General features: G+C 37.5%; 3 protein-coding genes across 4 annotated transcripts; all 3 read left to right on the top strand.

The window, feature by feature from the left end:
* Positions 1–225: 225 nt before the first annotated feature.
* Positions 226–5354, top strand: mrps15 (mitochondrial ribosomal protein S15). The gene is made up of 8 exons (XM_020940432.2): positions 226–481; positions 2307–2369; positions 2450–2525; positions 2597–2645; positions 3208–3292; positions 3882–3940; positions 4225–4416; positions 5184–5354. Exons 1-8 carry the CDS (start codon positions 340–342, stop codon positions 5277–5279), a joined length of 762 nt encoding a protein of 253 aa, XP_020796091.1. The 5' UTR covers positions 226–339; the 3' UTR covers positions 5280–5354.
* Positions 5355–5684: 330 nt separating this feature from the next.
* LOC110174352 (cornifelin homolog) lies at positions 5685–7512 on the top strand. Its single transcript, XM_020940453.2, has 4 exons — positions 5685–5859; positions 6062–6209; positions 6905–7041; positions 7228–7512. The coding sequence occupies exons 2-4, from the start codon at positions 6098–6100 to the stop codon at positions 7336–7338; spliced, it is 360 nt and encodes a 119-aa protein (XP_020796112.1). The 5' UTR covers positions 5685–5859; positions 6062–6097; the 3' UTR covers positions 7339–7512.
* A 147-nt stretch (positions 7513–7659) lies between these two features.
* oscp1b (organic solute carrier partner 1b) lies at positions 7660–13824 on the top strand. Of its 2 annotated transcripts, XM_055163857.1 has the most exons (11): positions 7660–8460; positions 8549–8596; positions 9205–9359; positions 10704–10871; positions 11356–11436; positions 11520–11623; positions 12227–12355; positions 12446–12515; positions 12605–12744; positions 12834–12897; positions 13096–13824. In XM_055163857.1, the coding sequence occupies exons 1-11, from the start codon at positions 8439–8441 to the stop codon at positions 13213–13215; spliced, it is 1101 nt and encodes a 366-aa protein (XP_055019832.1). In that variant the 5' UTR covers positions 7660–8438; the 3' UTR covers positions 13216–13824. The 2 variants fall into 2 exon arrangements, with proteins under 2 accessions (XP_055019832.1, XP_055019831.1); XM_055163856.1 differs by having other exon boundaries at positions 7660–8596.
* Positions 13825–22085: the final 8261 nt, after the last annotated feature.

Here is a 22085-nt window from a genome sequence, read left to right as displayed (position 1 = left end):
TTAAAATTTTTATTAGCTATTATTTTTCAGTTAATTAAATATATAGAACATAATGCATTTTTCTTATTTTTTCACACTTTTTTTTTTCATTGTCACTCTTTATGCTGTTTAATATTCATAAAAATAGATAGTGAATGTGGTTTGTTTACTAACTGAGCAGCGTGATTTTAATAGATGTTTTCTGGTATCGACTGCTCTTCTAGATACAACTATGCTCTAGTTCGATTGGTTTAGTCTAGTTAAGATGGCGTCTCTCTACTAGGGGTCGTGCTTGTATTTTTGCTTCATGAAACTCCTTTTAGACACTGTACATATTAGATCGTTACGGTATTTGTAGCTATGTTCACAAACATCGCCCTGAGGAGTGTGTTGCGGTCGTCTGGTTGTATTTTTCGAGAAAGCAGCGCGGTTTGTTCAGCTTTGTCTGCGGCGTCGCTAGCATGTTTAGCGACTCCAGTATCAGGACCAAACGTCAAATGTGGTAAATATGATTAATCAGTGGGTCAAATTGTTCATAGTACTCATGACTATTGTATTATAAGATCGACACTTCAATGGTGTGGCATGGCTCGGTCCTCTAGCATCAGCAGCGAGCATTGTTTATTTTGAGGAGGAAATTGTCACCAGACCGTGTGACCATCAATAAAAAATATAAAATGTGATGGGCTAGGGGCACACTACTTAGATAATATGTATAATATTAGATAAATGGGTAAAGAAAAGTATTTTGGAAAATGGGGAAGTGGCAGTGATGCAGAACATTTGCATGCTATATTTTCATGATGAAGTGTCAGATCCTGACAATCATGAGTGTAGGCCTATGCACCCTTTATATATTTTGATTGGTGAGAATATACCATTATTAAGATTTCTAATTGGTTTGAAATCGTTACAGTCTTAAAGTAGGTAGATGCAAATAAATGTGCTTTGATTCTCCAGCAGCCCTTCACAAGACTTCACAAGGGAAATTATTTGGACTCAGGACAGTCCCAGCTTCTCTGTCTGTATTGTCTTCCTTCACTCCCCTACCCCAGCACACCACATCTTAGGAGACCACAGGAACTCTGTAATAGCCTCCAGTGGCCAGTGGCTAGTAGAGAGTCATTGAAAATTTGTCAAATTTTATGCAAGACATCAACATTTGACTTCGTGGTAATACACATATCGATACAAGATGCTGTATTGGGATACCTTAAAACTATGCTATTTCATTAGGAATGTGCTAGGCTGAAATAGTGACTTATTCACAGCAAGGCAATGGTGTTATGATTTTAAGGGCAATGTAGACTTGAAATTCTGCTGCATTTTTGTATTGTATATTGTGAAAACAGCTATTTAAAGCCCCTTTTTTCTGTGCTAAAATCCAAAGAAAAGTGTTATAAAAAATGTACAGTAGGTCCCCAGTAGTGAATTACAAGTTATCTGTTTTAACCACAATAATCAAGTGCAGGATACATTATCATGAACCCAGTACTGAGATACCTATGTATCGTAAGGTGCTTGGCATTATCTAGCCTGAGATGGCAATGACATTAAATACAGTTTTTTGTGCTGTTATTCCTATTTAGGTGAGAAACAAACTGAAAATTTCAGAATTTAGAGACAAATTCTTTGTTTATAAAACCAATTCAAATACATCCATTTATTCACTTAATTGGGTTGAAGAGCTGTCATAAAAGCTGTCCGCTATGTATAATAATAATAATAATAATAATAATAATGTGATATTTTTGCGGTTCAGTGGAATGTGGCAAGATGCTTTGTTACACCTCTACTGCAAATGTAGTGTATGAATAAGCAGTTACACAGAAATCAACCAATCTCTGAGTTCTCATTACTCAACATGGAAAATGTGGTCTAATGCAAAATGCGTCTGATGGTGAATTATCTTGCGTCATTTTAACAAGCTGATAACTTCCTGGTTCATTACCTTCTAAAACTGCTGAATGATATGTAAGACAAACATTTGTATTTGTATTTATAAAGACACAGCAGACACACAAACACATCGGTTTTATCTGTCAAAACCCGGTGATCAACATTTGACAGGAAATGTCATCAGCGATGGTTATATGAGGTTATTGTGAAACCACTCATCTTGCAATCTGGTTTGATAGCAGTGAGCTAGAGCACAGTATAAGCAATTTAGTCTATGATGTTTCACTAATACACAAAGAAAGCTATAGTTGTAAAACTCTGGCCATGTCCAGTGGCAAGACTGAAATGCCATAGTTCAAAATAAATCATATTTCTCTAAACTTCAATTGATCCTGTACATTTTCAAAACATTATTTTATTTCTTGCAGGGAGCTTCACACTTCAACCACCAGTGAGAAATTATGCACGGGCTGTGAAGAAAAATGTGACAGGTACATCCTTGCAAAGCACTGATACACAAATATAACTTTAAACACATAGCATACATTTTATCCTTTTCTGTTCTTTGTAGCTTCCCCAAGTCATGTGAGTGACCTTACTCCCACAATGTTAAAGCTGGACTATGCAGCTGTGCCTCTCGCTCAAACGTACGCCTTCACTTTATAACATAATCAAATATATTCAAGTCCAAAGTTCTAGTATCTTGTTTTGTTTGCAGGACTGATGATGTTGTTAAAAGACTTATCTCAATTGAGCTGGCAAGTCATGTGAGTTGTTATGTTGTTATTGTGTTAATAATGTAATTTTGCATAATCCAAAACATAGTTTGAAAGATCAAAAATAAATTATCTAACTGTTTTCATGGAGATATTATTGCTTTGCCTGCAATGCTTCGAAGTATGGCATTGAACTCAATCTCCATAGACAAGCAGGAGATTCCACCAGGACAATTTAGAGGTGAGATATGAGAAGAGACAATGAAAACACCTATCATTGAATAAATACATTTTATTTAAGTTTAATACCATATTGTGGAACATTACAGGCAAAGCAATTGCATCTCCATTGTTATGGACCCTCAACCTGAAAAATTAGGTGGTGCACCTTTAACTAATGCCCTAAATTAGTTTATGCGCACAAACCAGTCTTTTTTCAACCCATCTTCAATTCTGGCATTTCTTATGTTCAAAGGTGCTGCAAAAACAGAAACAGAAAAATATATTACTGTCCAGTGTTAAAATTATTGCATGTGGTTTAAAATAAAATATTAGTATTATCCCTAAACATGCTTATGGTCCAAATATGACACGTCTTATTTCATATGTGCAGAAAGAAAAGTTAGAGCTAAAAAAGGAGCTGCTCATTTCAAAGGTCCAGAGGAATGAAAATGACCGCAATTCAGAGGAGGTCAGAGGTAAGCTGAGTTCTCGTGGTCCTAATTACTATTTCTATCAGAACCCTGTAGGAGCCGAAACCATAATAATGGCCAATAATGTAAAAATTTGGCCAATTTTGAATGTGATAAGTCCATAATATTATAACTGGCCAAGAATGTAATAACTTGTGTGATTGCATTATTGGCTGGGTAAGGGAAAAATGTTATAATGTAATAACTGCAGGCAATAGTGTAATAATTCAAAGTTATTGCATGTTAACTCTTTGCTTGTTAACTTTTGTGCAGGGGAAGGAACACTATACATATCTATCAGATGTTCTTTGCTTTGGAACACACATTTCGCATGGATTGCAAAGTTGTTGAAAATAAGCAAATACACTGGTAGGCTAGAGGTTGCTTTTACAAAAAAAGGACTAGCAATGAAAGACTTAAGTGCCAATTTATTTTGACTTAATGACGCACTCAAATGCGTCAGTGACTACTTATAATTCTACAATATGTTTACGTTATAGGATGTTGTTACATTATTGGTTGTTATTACGTTATTGGTTGCTACAAACCCCTAACCTGAATCAGTTGAGTTTATGTGGTTTTTGTTGTTACGCAGTGGCTATGTTGACAGCAAGAATCCGGAACTTTCAAGATCATTTGCAAATACATCCCAAGGCAAGTGTACTCTACATGAAAAACTAAAATGGTAGTACAATAAAGGGGTTTGTCTGTGCTCTTTGCTACGTTCTGGTTTTGAGACATGCACTTGCTACAGGATTTCCTGGGTACACCTCGCAACTAGAGACTTGTAAAATTGTGGTCGGAACTTTCCATGTTAGATCAGACATGCAAGTTAGATACTGACACACTGCCATTTAAAAATACAACATTGTCACTCATTCCTTTTTCAGTTTCATCTTTCTATTTCATTGTTTACATTGATCATTCTTGCATTACAGGACAAAGCTAACAAAAGACGCATGCTAATGGCCATAGACAAGAGGAAAAAGATTTTAAAGAAGCTCAGACTAGTTCGCTACGACACCTTTGAGAAAGTATGTGAAGAGTTGGGTATCACCTACACCTTTCCACCAGAGTACTACAGACGAGCCACGCGGCGCTGGATTGCCAAAAAGGCTTTCTGTTTAAAGGTAAATGGCTAATTTAACCATAAGTGGGAAACAAGCATATTATGTATCAGTAAAAGAGATGGGCAATATATTGGTTTGAATATCGGTATCAGTGATATCAGATGTTTTTCACAGATAGCAGTATTGATTTTTTACGTGTAAGTTTGTTGTCAATGCATCAAATGTGTCTATTTAACAGAATAATGAATCAAAATATAAATAGAAGAGCAATTACAGAAAGAGAGCTGTAAGTCTACACAAAAAAACTGTCCATCGTGTAACTTTTTAGTGGAGGATCCGCTTTAGTGCTTTGGTTTGATTATTTCACAGTACGGAAATAAACTTGGCTATCACAATGGAGACAAGTTACTAGTCAGATCTATGGAGAAGCAAGCCTGTACATCCAGTAGTAAGAATTTGTTTTTCCAGCTATAAAACACCTGTAACTGAATACATGTAAGGAAGATAAGTTTAACGCCCAACTGTGGAACATTCCATGCAAAGAAATGACATCTTCATGGAGACAAGCAAGTAGCAAACCCTCTTAGTGCACCTTTTAATATCCCAGATATGTTTTTGTTATTAAGTTAAAGTTAAGTAAACTTCATGAGAAATTAACAGTTAACAGCAAATCTTGGTTATAAGACACAGCAACAAGACAAATACATAAATATCATCTAAAAAAAAAACGTAAGTGGTAATGGTTAAAATAGCACAAATAAATGGCAGGGTGTGTATTCCCAAAGCTGCTGTCTCATTCTGTGCCGGTGCTTTGTGTTTTCCCACAGGTCTTTAAAGAAGTGCAGAAGCAAAAAGCAGAAGAAAAAATGAAGATGAAACAAAACCAAGTTACTGCAGATTCCAGCATTGCAAAATCCCAGTGAACGTCCAGTTTCTTGTCTATTGTGTAATAACGAGATTGAAATAAAACTTCTTCCTCGTCTTCTTGTCTGATCAAATGCAATGCCTCTTTTTTCAAACAACCTATTAAGTTGTGATTTTGTGAAAAATAATGTTTAAATAATCTGAAACTATAAACAAGTATTGTTTTACTCAGAAATGTTAAATGTGCAGCTCAAAATTGAGTAAATTTTCCAATAAAAAATACATACTTTACTATTTGTTAGGAAAAATGCCCTATATAATATTATACTGAAAGCTCATTTAGAAAAAAGCATGTGATGCAATTTTGTCATGCGATTTGCTTTTGTACTAGATTTCATCTACTATCTGCTCATAAAATGATGAAGCAGGAGATTATGGACCATAAAAGTTCACATGACTTCTCTCGATATCAGTACATGTGTCAGTGTGGTCAACCAGCCCTTCTTGCAATACGCAATGAATCATATTTGGCAGTAAGGGACGTAGACGCTGCCAGACATTTTTTAACAGTTGCAGAGTTTCCTGTTTGCTACGCAGATGTCAGTTTGATCAGGGTGAGAACAGACCTTTACGTACCAGGTATGTAATTTTACTCCTACACAATTTTAACACCATACAGTATTTTGCTGTATTTTTGCTGTTATTACTCGTGAAATATTTTTGCTTATTTGTTGCTGATATTTGCAGCACTTTTGACGAAATGATGGAGAGACTCAAGTGTTGCTTGTGACTTACTTTGTGCAGTTGAAATGTAATCAAAACATAAACTTTTCTCTTTTAGGCATTTCAAAACACGGATCATTGGCATCCCATCTAAATGTCTAACCCAGTGATAACTCATCAGCCCGGTGCTGGAGGCTATGGCACAAATGTCCAAACTGGACAGTGGAGTACTCATGTGTGTGGATGCTGTAGTGACATTCCAATTTGTAAGTATGAGCTCACTTCAATTTTGTACATGCAAGTGTTGGGGAGTAACTGAAAATGAGTACAGATAATGCGTATTATTCTGAGTACTAATTCTGAGTGAATGTATTCCGGTACAGTTACTTTTTCATTTGGGAATATTCAGAATAGTTACATTTTTTAAATCAAAGGAATACATGGCAGTACTTTATTACACAATTGAGGCTTCAAACGGCACAGAATTAGTGAGAAAAATATAAAACACTGCTCTTGTGGTGAGGCATGTGTGATATTTCCTTCTAAATATATGAATATATATATATATATATATATAATGTATAAGAAATGGTGGAACAAATATGAAGCTGTTTTTAATCTTATGTTACATGTTTACACTATAATTTAATGCGTTCATCTGTATTCCAAGTATTCAGAATATAGTACTCTGACTGTCCATGTATCAGAATTTGTTCCATTTTAATGCAGATATTCAGTATTCTGTAACTAAATACAATTTAATGTTCTTCCCATCACTGTGTACAACTAATACATGTAAATTGTAATTCACTGTTGGGGCCCTACTATACATTCTCTACATTACTTCTTGTTTCGATTTTAACAGGGAACTCTGCTCTAGAATTTTAATGTCTAGTATATTAAGTATGTTTGCATGTTCAGTTGTCAATATCAATATCTAAAATGTCCGTTTCCATTTCAGGTTTGTTGGGATTCTTCTGTGGACCAGTACTGAGTTGCTACACTGCTAATAAATATGGGGAGAACTGCTGCCTAGGCTTTTTACCAGGTGGAATGACAGCCCTGCGAACTCACATGAGGCTCACTTACGGTATTGAGGTAGGTCTGGTTATTGTGTGGTTAATGCTTCTCACTGCTTGCATTTCTTACAAAATCAATCTTGTGCAAGACACCTCTAGAGGAACAAATCATGGGCGTTCACTTTTAGGAAACAAAATGGTGTATGTTCTCATTGTGGGTTGGCTTCTTTGCACCTACACTATAAACTGATTCTTTTTTCCACAGGGAACAATATGCAATGATGCCCTGATGACCGTTTGCTGTGGAGTTTGCGAAGTGTGCAGAATGGCCAGAGAAATTCGCATCCGAAATGGAGAAGTAGATGCAAGCAGATAGACAGTGCTAGCCATATGAAAAGCACTTATTTTTTGTCTTTACGAGCTAAAGATACAGGCCATAATGAGAATTGAAATGTTCTCAATTCATATGTTTTACAATTTCTACAATATTTCATTGTCAGGGTAATATTTTATTGTTGTAAATAAATATTATATGATGTTTGTAAAGAAATTGCTTGTCTAATTACTCTTAAATAATGTATTTAAAATGTGGCAAGATGTGGTGCTTCATTCTGTGTAGGGTTACCAGATGTACCTACTTACCCAGGTCCCAGTTTTGGGCCCTGTATCCCATGTCCCAGTAGACCTTTAATTTGTTCCACTTTTTTACTAGAAATGTTCCAGGTGTCCCTATTTTTGACCAGCTTGATACCCACCAACAGTGACGAGGGGAATATATTGTCATTTCTCCAACCAGAATTCAGAAAACTGTGCTTGAACATGGCCAGAACACAGAAGAAACTACTTAGATGCAGTTTTAATTTAGAAAAGCTGGTCACCCCCTAATCTTGTGAAATCTAGGAAATAAAATTGAGGAAATATTTTTCAGACATAGTCCAACCCATCTTGTGTAGAATTACATTTTGGCGTATTTGTTCAAGAGACAAGAACAACAAGAACGTACAAGAAAAGTATTAGGCCTATATTGAAAATTTTAATCATATAACAACTCATCAGGTACTCATCACTGATGAGCTCATCACTTAGTTTTACTTGGTTTTGAGGTTAATTAATACATGTAAATTGTAATTCACTATTAGGGCTCTACTGGAATTTTTTGTTTGTTTGTTTGGATTTTAGCTGGGAAAAGTACAGGAAATTAAAAGGGGATTTTTAAATTTTTTTTTTAAACAAAATATTCCAACGCTTGCTGTGCCAGTAGACGTACAGTTTGAAGTGCTTGCTCAAGGATTTTCTATAAAAGAAAAGTATAATATTTTAAATTTTAATCAGAGCCCCCATCAACTTGCTTTATCCCTTCTACTCTTCCGGGTAGCTTTGCACTCTGGCCTCTGATTGGTTAAGCCCACCGTGGCCTGGCAACGGGAAGAGGCTTTAACAACAGAAGAGCATTTTAGCTAGTAGCATTATTGGTAAATGGTAAATAAAATAGTTCCAGGTATTCAAGCATTAAAATTACACAATGTCAACGCGAACACTGCCTCTGCTTTTTATAAACCTCGGTGGGGAAATGTTGTATATCCTAGATCAACGACTTCGGGCTCAAAATATTCCCGCCGACAAAGCTAAGAAAGGTAAGTGTGTTAGCATCACTGCTCAAGCACCGTTATAATTAGCATCAATGTCCTAATCTCCATACGAAATGTGTTATTATTCGCTTTCACGCATTTCATAGTATTGTTTATCTTGCAGAACAGTGTTGAGAAAATAAAAATAAAACAACCTAGCTACTGTTATAAGTAACAGCACTGACAATCATAATTGTTCTACTTTATTTCTCTTTATAATATTAATAATGAAAGACTCCACTGTAGCTGGCTGGATAGACAAGGACAGAAAGAGAGGTATTACTTTAAACCTACACCACATGATACACACATTGTTATATTTAATTTGCTCTTATAGTGTCCTTTTTAGACTAGTCAAGCCACATGGGTCAGTGCTGGGTTATAGAGGAAAGTAGGAATTGAATTATACATTTTATCATTACATTTTTTTTATTTTATTATATTTTCCTGGATCTTTTTACAATCATCAAAGCTGATGCTAAGTTGGGGATGTGTGATTAGCTTCTAGCTGCTTTTTAGTGGGTTTTGCTTTGGTTCCCGTACTCTTACTAATGTAATTCAAACGGCAATGAGTAGATCAGTGTTGTATTTCCTCTTTCTGTACCCCTGAACAGTTATGAATGACATCATCAGCACAATGTTCAACAAAAAGTTTCTGGAGGAGCTCTTCAAACCACAGGAGCTTTACTCCAAGAAGGCCCTGCGCACTGTCTTTGATAGACTGGCCCATGCATCCATCATGAGACTGAACCAAGCCAGTATGGACAAGGTCAGAGTCATGTACTTTTACTACTACTTCTGAGAATTTGTGTTAAAGATGCACTGTTAATACCTTGCAGCTGATGTCATTAACATTCGCTGGGGCTGTGAAGCTAACTGAAACCACTGTTTGTACTAACTCAAGTTAGACTTAATCTGAGCTTTATTTTAACACAATCTGACCAGAACAGGGGTGGGCATTTCAAGGCCCGGGGGCCAAATACGGCCCGCGAGCTGACTCTGACCGGCCCGCGAAAGGTTGCTTGGAATTAAGAAAATAAAACCTATTTTCAAAATTCTACATAATGTGTGGACTAAAACGGCAGTGATTTTACCTTGAAGCCTGTTTACTGTAAATAAACAGGCTACCTTACGTACATTACAGTGTAAATACGTGTGTAGTATAATAGTGTATGTACGTCCTTTACGTACTCTGTAAAACAGGTCAATGACTGCATGTGATTAGCAACAAATCATTGTCACCCTTCAAACTGTTCGCACATGCAAAAAAAAGAAAGGTGGATGCTGAAGGACGATGTTTCAAGAAAATATGGACCACTAAATATTTATTTACTGAAGTCAGAGGTAAACCTGTGTGTTTAGTTTGTAGAAAGCATTGTGAGGTTAATGTTACTGAAAAAGAGTTACAAATGTTTCAGGTATACTGTTGTTTTGAATTATTTTAATGAATAAATTCAGTTTTTGTAAAACTTCACTCTCTTATTACTGATTAATAACACATAAGGTACCAGCTTCTATAAATAATGCCATTTACTTATTTCAAAGTAGAAATAAAATTAATAACCAGAGTAGACTTCAAACTTTTGGCCCGGCCCTCTGCACTATTTTCTACTTCTCATTTGGCCCCTGGGCAAAAATAATTGCCCACCCCTGGACCAGAAAGATGAGCTGATTTGTGCGCTTAACCAAGTCTCTCACATGTAAAATTACTATCACAAGCTTGGTCACAGCAGTTTTTCAGTTAATCACACTCACCATTTTTACTGAAAATCAAGCACAAACATATTAAACCATTTTTGGCTATGTTTACTAATGCGCGCACTGTGTCAACTTGGCAGCTGTGAAACATTCTGCCCATAGAGATGCATGTAGAACACCCTTTCCCTGAACTCTTCCACAATATAAATATCCATCTTTCTTTCATTCACTTTCAGACTTTTTTTTAATTACCATACATTTGCAGTAATGGTAATTTTTTGGGTGAAGTTGTTATTTTGCATTTTGATTACCTTTTAATGAAACAAGCAGGTGACAAACCCTGCCCCAGAAAGCTGACATAGATTGGGAAATAATGAAATGTCTGTTTTCTGTCTATCTGTTTCCTCCCTCACAGCTGTATGACCTGATGACCATGGCTTTCAAGTACCAAGTGCTGCTGTGCACAAGACCCAAAGACATTCTTCTTGTTTCCTTTAACCACATGGATGCTATCAAGGATTTTGTAAAAGATAGCCCAAGTATACTCAGTCAGGTTGATGAGACGTTTCGGCAACTTATAGAGGTATCAGTTTTTTGTTTTTTGTTTTTTTTTTTCAATTAAAAGACTCATATTATGCTATTTTCTGATCTATTTTGTTGTTTCCAATTCAAAAACATACCTAGAGTTGTTTTTGTTTTATTCACACATAATTAGCACACGAACCCTGCATATTTAGGCAGAAACAGAAAACACTCTGTTCCACCTTGTGATGTCATGTGGTAATACAGGAAGTGTTTTTAAACTCCATACACCTTCACTAGAATCATTTGGATAATTTTAGCCCTGGATATGCCAATCTCTACTGAACCAAAAGTAAAAGGAGCTGTTAACTTGAAAACTACCTCTTCACGACGTCATAAGATAGAACAGAGCATTTTGATTTTTGAAGCTATAGACATAATTACCTTACTTTTGTGACAATATAACAGATTATTTATTTGTATCAGCCTCATCTAACACATTCAGTGTCTCTTAACTGTGTGCTTTCTCTAATTGTACTTTTCAGATGTATACACCTTTATCAAGTGGAGAATTTCAACTTATCCGTCAAACTCTTTTAATATTTTTTCAAGACATGCATATAAGAGTGAGTTTGCAAGTTTGTTTACATTTGTGAGCCTTGTGATCTATCTGACGTCTTCTTCACATTTTGTACCTTTGTTTTTGCAGGTGTCCATTTTTCTTAAAGATAAAGTCCAGAACTCAAATGGTCGCTTTGTACTTCCCACAAGTGGCCCAGTGCCCTATGGAACACATATCCCCGGTTTAATCAGGTACAATTCAAACTGACCATGCCTCTTATCAGTGCCATATACTTTGTGGGAGTTATTGTCTAGTTATTATTACTGTTACGGAAGTAGTAGTTATTGCTCCCTTCTTTTTCTTTAAGTTATTTTGAAAATCACTCCAGACAAGTTAATGGGTCTATCTGCAGCTAATCATAGAACTCGAAGGACTGGTCACTTACATTCTTATTTTAGAACTGAATGTGCTAGGTTTAAATTTATACAAATTATGTCAAATTAATACAATGGCACATTAAACTTACACAATTATGTCTTTAAATGTGTATCACCAAATTATTATTTTCAAGAGCAAAGTGGCACCAGTCTATCCAGTTTTTCCATACACTGAAAAGCAGTTTTAAAGTAGAGGCAAAAGTCAGGAGCCTCCATAATCTAGTAAAGAAAGAAAGGTTGTTTGGACAGTTTCTTCTCTGAAGAAGGTATTGTAGCCTAATTATAAAGCTCTATAAGTATCTGTCCTTATATTTTTATTGACTAAAGATAAACAATTTTGCATAAACATTAAATTGTATAATTATTAATGTTTTTTTCTTTAAATTACAGATTAGTCATAACCTTTTTTCCCCTCAGGATATTTAGTTGCACAGGTGAAGAGATAAGTAGGTTGCAGTTCACTAATGGTGGAAACTACACATCAGCCCTACGAGAGGGTTCATTTGAAATTTTTGGAGACCGTGTTACCAAACTAGGCACAAACATGTAAGTCGTCCTAACCATTAATCACATTATAAGACTCAGATATATTGGAGTTACACCAAAATGTGCTAATGTGCTAATATTTTTGTTTAGGTATAGTGTTTGCCGTCCTGTTGAAACCCATATGTCTGGGACCTCTAAGAACTCTGCCCAGCATCCAAAGGTATAAATTAAAACAAATTATCTTCATGGCCTTTTCCTTGTAACTGACTGTTACTGTTACTTTACTTACTTACCATTATTTGTGAAAAGGTCAGCACTGCACCTAACCCTCTAGCCAAAGAGGAACTGAACCTGCTGGCAAGATTAATGGGTGGGTTAGAGGTTCACAAAGCTGGAAATGCAGACAGTGGCTTTCGGGTCAACCTGTTCAATACAGATGAGGAGGAAGAGTAAGTATTTGTGCCAATTTTACAGTGTATTGTTATGGACAGTTTTACTTTAAGTTTGGTTCTAAAGGTAAATTCTGACTTATTTACAGAGAAGCTTTATCATCAAGGCCAGATGAGCTTTGCTATGGAGTCATAAGCATCCAAGCAACAAAGGTAAATCTGCCTTTCTTTGCAATTCAGTTTTGCTTCAGAAAATAAAATATTGTATTGTTGTTCTAATCAATCAAAACCAGTGAGGCTGTTTTTCACCTATATGTTCCCCATTTGCTGACACTGACTCCTATTTTGAGCATTTTAGGTTCAAAACCATATTTATGAGATTACTGAATCATTTTTTATTTATTTATTTAGGACCAACAGGCCAATGCTGAGCTAACTAAGATAATGGGGGAGTTTTCCGAGACCAGTGATCAGTCTCCCAGTGCGAGCAGCAAAGGAGATGACCTATTGGCCATGATGGACGGCCTCTGATACTGTCACAGACAGAACCTCCCTGGAGCGTGGCATCAAACTCACTGTCAGCTGTGCTGCTTATGTAGGCCAGTTACAAGCTGCACCTGCAAAACAATGTAACACACTACAATACACACTACACAGTGGTATAATTTAAGACCATTTTAAATATGCACTTCGGTCTGGGAGCCACACCATACATACACTGTATTTGTGATTATACTAGTAATACAGGGATTAAGACCAATGGGTGTGTTTTATCCTGAGTAAATGTGTGAATGATTTGCTGTTATGTCATTCATTCATGTGTAGTGCAACATTTGCCTGTGTATTTTACTTTTTTTTTTTTTTCCATAGTAAGTGAGCTACGTTAAGTGCATGTAAACAAACAAACTTTCATTGTGATATGTGATATAAGAACTAGAGTCCTAAGTGCCCTTTGAAAGGGAACTGATGTGCTCATTTTGTAACACACCATGTTACATTCAGTGCTGTACAAGGACGTTTGTAACACAAGAGCAGTGCAATATAATAATTTATCAAATGTATTATTTAGTGAACTGTACTGCACATGTTTGTGAACTGTAAACTCTAGATTTATTTTTTTAATAAATTGAATCATCTTTGTCAGGTCATAGTAATTGCATGTAATTTTGTTTAAATCCGCTGATGATGCAACGCGGCGTCAATCATGGCGTGTGAACTGTAAAAGCATGTGAAAGCATGCAATGTCAAAATATACCAATAGGTGGTGCTGTCACACAAACAGACCATGTTGTAGGTCATAAAAGTATGGAAAACGATATATTTCGAAAATATATGCGCCATATCCACCACTAATAATATGTATTTAAACATCATAAACATATGCTGATTGCTGTTCTAGCTTTGTGTGTTTACCAGGGAGCTCAGCTTATCCCCCCCCCCCCCCCTTTTTTTTTTTTTTTCTCATCTAGTAGTGACTTGCTGCAATTCTGTCCTGTTGTGCATTCCCCTTTAAACCAGTTATCAGATCCACACCATAGTGCAAACCAGGCAAGCCAGACATGCTGAGACATTTCCCCAAATTGATTTTGGGGAGGAGGGTTTTGGGGAGGTCTTTCTAAGGTTGTCTCTTTGCAAAGAAGGGGAGACAAAACAGTATGCCCTAAGGATACAGCCTTCTTGCAGAGCATAGAGAAACCAGAGCTTGTGCCAAGCAAAGGCATGTATTTACACTAACTATAACAATGAGTTTAGCTGGTTTGAGTTTAGCTGGTTTGAAAAGAAGAAAAAAATAATAATAATAATCAGCAATCTGCCATTTAGAAACCATAGATTTTCTCAGATCTGCCCACCTGTTTGAAACTAGGGCATGTGGGTTGTGATCTATATCGGGAAATTTAAAAAAGCACTAATAGTAAACCTGAAATTTAGTGGAATTCATTTGGGACTATTTTTAGTTTTTGTTGACCTATGGGTACGGATATGACTATGAAATTGGTAAACATATACAAAAAATTGTGCAAAGTAGGTAGATCTGACAGCACAGACATCAGCCGGAAGGACATTTGATTCATGTTTATTACAACTGGGAAATCGCATCCTGTCCCGAAAATCATGATGTAATGCGTTTTGGCAACTTTTATTATGCAAAGAATTTCATCATCAATGCGCAACCATAAGAAAGGACAGCGAGGAGCTCTTCCCATTGGCTGTAGGAGCTGTCAATCAAGCGTTTGTGTGCGTCATTTCCGTTGTCAGGTGGTGCTGTCGCTGTGGAAAGATGCGATCAGCGAAGAGCGGAGGCTTTTCCTTAATTGCTCATTTCGGCTACCGCGGCTAAACATCCTGAAACCATCCCACTGTGGTCGCTGTCGTTTGAGCAAAGGGCTCCGCGCACACACCGCAGCGATTACCCCACGAAATGTCCATGGTGTGACGAGACAACGCAGACTTTGCCCGGCGGTTTCGGCTCGAGGTAAGCGAGGTGGCGACTGTGCTATCTGGCTTGTCTGGAACGGCTAGCCAGCTGTAATGTTACCCACTTTGTTTAAATGGCCTCCCGGCTGCTCGCTAGCTTTCGATTAGCACATGCAGCTCGCAATCAAAGGCATTTAAACCCACATGGCAATTAAACACGGCAATATTAACTGTGCTAGCAGCTAGTTTTTGTAGTTTGCATCGGAAAGCACGACTCCGTGTTGTGCCTTTGTGTGCCTTCTCTGTGCCAGCGACTTCAGCAGAGAGATTCCGTAAGCTTTGTTGTGTAGTGTATGTAGTGTACAATTTAGTTTTATTAAATCATTATACCACAAAATGTAAGCGGTCCTTCAACCAAGAAGCTTAATTATTCAAAATACGAGGTGTAGACAGCGTTGCCTCTTAAGTTCAGCCTGCATACTGACTCTTTTTGCGCAACTTTGTGAGATTCCCTCTGCCAGCACTCCGAGACACGAGGTTGTGGATCACACACAAAATCTATTACATTTCAGACTTCTGACTACATTATTAACCATCTAATCATCTACTAAATACACTGTAGTTTTTTAAACTTTCCATAAACAAGAACTTGTGCGTAAAAGGTGTCTACAACTCGTGTGAAGAGTCATATTATGATTTAGTTGGTAGCTATATATTTTCCGAACACAAGACAGCAGACGAAACGTGAACTCTTGATCGTGTTTTTTAATGCTGTTTTAAGTGCAAAAGGGCTGCATATTGTCTGACCACTACAGTCACGAAATGGTACCACAAACGTATGACAGACCGTGCGTAACGTAGAATGATTATCGCCTAGTGATTAAACGTGTGACCTTGTGTCCAGTTGCACCGGCTATATTGCGGTCAAGGGCGACGAGTGACTCCTGTAAAAGGTAGTAAACAGCTGCTTACAAAACGGACCCATGACACAATGAGCAAACCTGCAGATATTAACCAAGCTTTTTGATTACAACATTGTATTTTTAACTTGTGTCAAGTTTGCACAAAAGCCTATGTACACTTTTCCATTTGACACCCACAGCTTTTAGTTCTGAATGGTGTTTGTGAATCATGTAGGTGGATCTAGAAACACCTATGCACTTATTTTGCTCACAGTACTATTTCAGGAGCCCACATTTCTGGTGGGCACTGGCAGCATGTCTCCTCTCCTTTTGTGTGATATGATTCAGAGGCTGTTTCTGTTCTCGGCTCCCTCTGGTACAGTCACACGGCCAGTCTGACAGTCTGTGCCGCATCAGAATGAGAGATCTGTGTGCTGTCACTCTGCTGATGTCATTTAGGTCGTCGTGCAATGGTTGGTTAGACTGACCTTTGCGTTTTACATGTGTCGGGGGTTGGGTCTGCAGTGCTCCAGCTGATAGGTAGATGCATCGCTCAGGGTACATTAGCTCTGATGTTTTGCAAATGGATTTTATGAGTCATACGTTAGATAGGGCAGTGTTATTTTCTCTGTGCAGCTCCGAGTGTACAAAGGGAGATGGGTACACACGACATGCTGTGTGAGACTTGCAGTGTGTCGTGATGGTTGGTTTCCACATTGTTTGCTATCCAACCTAAATGTGCAATTCAAATTCAAGATTACTTAAAGGTCTTATATTATGCAAAACTGACTCTTGTGAGCTTCAAGCCATGTTATTATGGAGTTGTGTTTTGTTTCATTCACACGTGTTTGAGTAACCTTTTTATTATTAGTCTGTCTACATCTCCATAGCTCAAAATGTTCCACCTTGTAGTGTCATGAAGCAATATTTTTCAAGTTAACAGCTACCTTTTACCTTTTGTTCAGTAGAGATTGGCAATTCTAGGGCTGAAATTACCCAAATCATTTTAGTGAAGATGTACGGAGTTTAAAAATGCAGTGGATGTCCTGTATTGCACCTTGAAAACAGAGTGTTTTCTGTTTGAGAGAAGAACGCGGCCTAAATATGCAGGATTTGTGTGTTAAACATGAAACAAAACAAACTCCCAGTATATTTTTGATCACGATCCTTCATTATAACAGATCAGAAAATATTGTAATATGGGACCTTTTAATGTTATTATTTTGACTGCAATGCCTTGTACCAGTAGATCTTATTCAGTACAGGTGTTATTGAGTGAGGTTGCTTCTTCACAGATCTAACCTGTAACTTGGCTTTGTGATGTCACTTTTATGCCTATGAGTGACCCTCATCAGAAAAAATTACATAATGCAACTTTAACTATATTTGTGTGCAATAATTCCAAACAGTTTCCTCCAATGAAGAGTCTGTTTCCATGACAGTGCTGCTTTTGGACTAAATGCATAGGTTTTGTTGTGGATTAGTCATTTAGTGTCAGCATTTTCACACCACAAAAACTTTTGAATCAGCTGCATTTGTTTACTAAGCAAACGATTTGTTCTACACGCAATCTTTTGTGTGTGTGTGTGTGTGTTTTATGGTGACAAAATGTAATGATCAAGACAAAAAGGTATGGAAATTGGTTTGCTCAAAAAATTCTCACTATTGTTTACATGATTTGAATAGATGCAAATTCTGAATATTTCCTGTTACTGTGATTTAAGTTCCTCTTTTGAATGGATTTGATATCAGTGGGGGATTATTGTCTTGTCTTTATTGTACACTACCAGTAAAAAGTTTGGACACGCCTTCTATTCTCCTCTCATTTTCATTATTTACTATTTTCTTTACTTTATACATAAGGAAGACCTCAAATATGATGCAAGAAGTATGGAATTATGTAGCCATGTCTGAGTAGCCACCTTCTGCTTTTTTGAAAGTGCTGCAAACCTTTGGCCTTTACTCAGTTATTTTTATGACTTGTCTCTGAAACTGGTTTTCACTTCACCTTGTCAGGGTCAAGGAATGCCAAGTAGTGATCAAAGCAAAAGGGTGTTATTTAAAAAAAAAAAAATCTAAACTCTTTTTATTTTTTGTTTATGATGTTCCCTTCGTAGTACTGATCCCTTCAGTAAGAGTCTACAATGTAAATAGATGTGAAAATAAAGAGAACACAAAAATGAAAAATTGTGTCCAAACTTTTGCCTGGTAGTTTGTACATGCAAGACTTCCTAGAGGCCCATTTTTCTCTTGGCGCTGCCCCCTCACTGGCATCGTGACCCAGTGTCAGTGTAGCTCGTGCCACAAACTCTGTCAGCTCATGGGCTCAGCGGGTGATGACTCGTGGAGATGGAGGCAGATGGGCGAGAGACAGTGATGACGCGCTCTGCTGTCTAGGATCACAAAAAGCCTCAGTGAGAATTCAGATCAGCCCCGGTGCCAACTGTCCAGACTCCGCTCGGACCAAAACCAACTGGTAGAATTCTGATACTAGTGGGCAGGCGAATGCATGAGCCAAAGGAAAACAGTTTGCATATAGGACATCAGTGTTAATGGACTCTCTTTGGTTAGCAGCACTGCTCATGGCAAACATGACACTCTGTTCTCACTGTTTAAGCTCGTCAGGACTTTTAATTAGGATCATGTACTTTTAGTAAGGCTAAACTCTGCACTTAAAGGTCTGTATTACTTTTACGGTGGAGGTTTTGCAAACTGCTTGTCTCCATGGAGATGTTATTGCTCTGCTTGGATAGTGCCACAATATGGCATTAAAGGTGCGCTGTGGAACTTTTTTCTGTTTGCAACCTGTTGTCTATATGGAGATGTTCATGCTTTGGTTTAAATTGTCCACAGTATAGTATTAAACTAATCTGTCTTGCATTTATTTATTCAACTACAGGTTTTATTTATTGCTCAAAAATATAAAAAAATAAATAAATAAATAAATAATAATAATCCACTCATACTGTGAGTGGGGTTGCCTCTCCACAACCCTTAAACTGTAATGTGGCTTGTAAGTCTCTATGGAGATTCATAAGCTTATGGCCATATTGTGGAACATTCTAGGCACATCTCCATGGAGACAGCAGATTACAAACCCTCCAGCAGACAATTTACACAGTGCACCTTTATTTATTTATCCTCATGCACGCAGGCCAAGTGACCCCTCTCACAGCAAGAATGCCTGTTTGTCAAGGTATTTGTTTAGCAATGAAACACCTGCATTTTAATCAATGCAAGTCTAATGTGATACTGTTTTTTTTACACCGATACATTTAAAAAGATGGACAAGAGCACACTAGGTCTGAAGGATGTCCTTCTCTTCTGACCACCCCTCTTTCACACTTTTAATGTGCGTTGTAATCATCATGATGTCCAGTGTTATGTAAAGTTAAGTTCTTGAAATCTGTTAGGGCTCTTACTAGACTATTACTTGGATTCCTTAATTTGCATACAACCCTTCATAGCAACTGTGAATACTTCAGATTTTATATGCCTGAATCACTGTCTGATAAAAAGCACCGCATGTATATATTTTTCAAGATGCTAGACATTCCATCAAAATACTTTTCATTGTCTTAAGTCGTGTCATCACCTGGACAGTGCAGCATTCCCATCCAATAGAAACTGAGAACTGTGGACAGCCGGATGAATCACGCTCTCGGTTCAAGGCCCTACTTCCCTGTTACGAGAAACGGCACGGTTTCATCACATAGGAACGTTGTATCAGTAAACAAAGCATACCTCTGACTCTGGGACAGCAGGGAGGAGCTTCAGACTAGTTTGTGTAACGATGTGTCACCCCACGTCTCTGTATGTTTCGCATGTGAAGCTGGTTCCTTATCAAAACGCTAAAAAGACTCGGCATGCAGTCCTGTAGCCATGTCGGAACACGCATGTACTTTTAGAGGAAGGCCTGCTCAGATAAGCCCTTGTGCAGATTCTCAGATAAAACATGCAGATTAAGAGCCAGAGGATTTCTTTCAACTCTATAGACTACAGCAGTGGTGCAACAGATGGATCATTGCTGGAATTACAGTCATTGCAATAGACACTAGTGTGGAAAACCAAGCATAGTGCAAAGTCACTGCACCAAATTGAGTAACCAAGGGTGCTATTCAATCTACGTTCAATGCATTTAACACATAACTATGTAACTGAGTTTTGTCACGATACTAAAATATCATGCACTATTTCAATACTAAGGAATACATTTGATACTGAAGGTAGATTACAATACCAGGAAACACTCTTTCGTAGTACTACTTTTTATACTATCATGTAGTTTTATGTAACTGTGATCCCTCAGTCATCCAGGTATGTTTCATACTGTTCTATGTGCATATATTAGTCTGTGTGCTCTTACACTTGTCCTGATACAGCTCAAGATCATTCTGAAGCTATTCAGAACCTAATGTATATGAATGTGACTTTTAGTATCTATACTTGCTCAGTAAGATTTGATCTATCCTCATATGCAACATAATATTCAAAATGCTCATAACTCATAACATTTTTTGGTAACACTTTTCCAGCTTCTACATAAAAACATTATCCTAAACCTCTGGCTGTCGTTAATGTCTGTGGCTTTGGGAACTCATCTAGAATCCTTTGTTTTGGTGGCAAGTTGCATTTACACGTGAAGAATAGAAGCACATTTAAATTGCAGATCGCAGACTATTCGTGACTGTGCCTGTTGCAGCAGTTGAATCGGAAGTGTTAGCCTTCACACCAGCGGCCATCACAGTGAATGGGACTATAATGGTCTCGCACACTTAGGTGTTGCTAAACGCGTGGGAGGGAGATTTCAAATTGAGTAGGCGGAGCTGCCCTGAAGTTTACCTCCTTTCACTTGTGAGCTCGCACCAGTAATCAGCAGTGTTCTGACCAGCGTGGGCTAACTCCTGCTCTGGCCTGGTCTATTTTTAAACTTTTCCATTGTTTTGGTAAAAGATTACCTTTGCTATTTTTGGCCCTCGTTGCAGCATGTGTCTGTCAACGTGAATGGAGTAAACCCTGGAAGCGGCCGTCTTTATCCTGCAAACTAATCAGATTTATTTCACCGCAGAGCTCCACTATGTCCAAGCGGCGCTCTTCGGAGAGGGGGGCTGGAGAGACATCGGGCAGGGCCAGTAAGCTGCAGTGTCCGGGGATATCTGGCAACAACGCCAAGAGAGCTGGCCCTTTCATTCTAGGTAAGCCCTATATGCAGGCATTGGAGCTGGTGAGAAGCATGTGTGTGGTTTGTTTGTATTGAATCATTAATAGAAATTTACTTTTGCATTATTAACATTGTCCTGGAACAGATGGGATTCCCAACTAGGCCTGTCACAATAACGCATTTTGAAATATTGCTTAAGAAAGGATACTATAAACCATAATATTAACCTATATATAACCCTAAAGCAGCATTATCCCCCACTATTCTAAATGAACAAGCTGTTATAAGGTAATAGCAGAATACAATATTTAAGTACATAGTTTTTATTTGTAATGACTCATAGAAAATATTTATGCAATCTTCTTGAGCTTAAGTCTAATTGTAGTGCAGAACTAGTACAAAGAAAGAAGTACCCACGATAAATATTGACTCCAAAAATAATTGTTTCAGCTATCATTTATAAATCGATAAGTCAATATACTAATTATCGTGATGGACCTATTCCCAATTACCCTATATTACTCTCTAGTTCATAAATGCAGGAAGAAACCTAGTCTGATTTGCAAACAAAATGCATTGTCTGTTGAAGCATTTTGTCTCACTATAAAAGATACTATGTCAACCAGCTTTTACACCTTCAAGACGTTTAGTGTACCCAATCTGTAACCATGGAGCGTAATGATATTTAGCTAACCTGTTTGTCAGCTTATCTCTTACTCATGAATGACTCACTTCCAGCTTTGACCTGGCCATAGTCAAACAAAGGGATTAATACACTGCCCAAATCACCACTGTTTAAAGGGGCAATATGTAACTTTTCAGTTGGGGTTCCATCAAATGCTTGGATATGTCATTGCTCTGCCTGGAATCTTCCACAGTATGACATTAAACATTAAACTACCTTACATTTATTCAGTTACAGG

This window comes from Boleophthalmus pectinirostris, unplaced genomic scaffold, assembly GCF_026225935.1.
Source record: "Boleophthalmus pectinirostris isolate CB_2022bp ecotype Guang Dong unplaced genomic scaffold, ASM2622593v1 HiC_scaffold_6, whole genome shotgun sequence".
NCBI lineage: Eukaryota > Metazoa > Chordata > Actinopteri > Gobiiformes > Gobiidae > Boleophthalmus > Boleophthalmus pectinirostris.
This window is presented reverse-complemented; position numbering and strand designations above follow the sequence as displayed.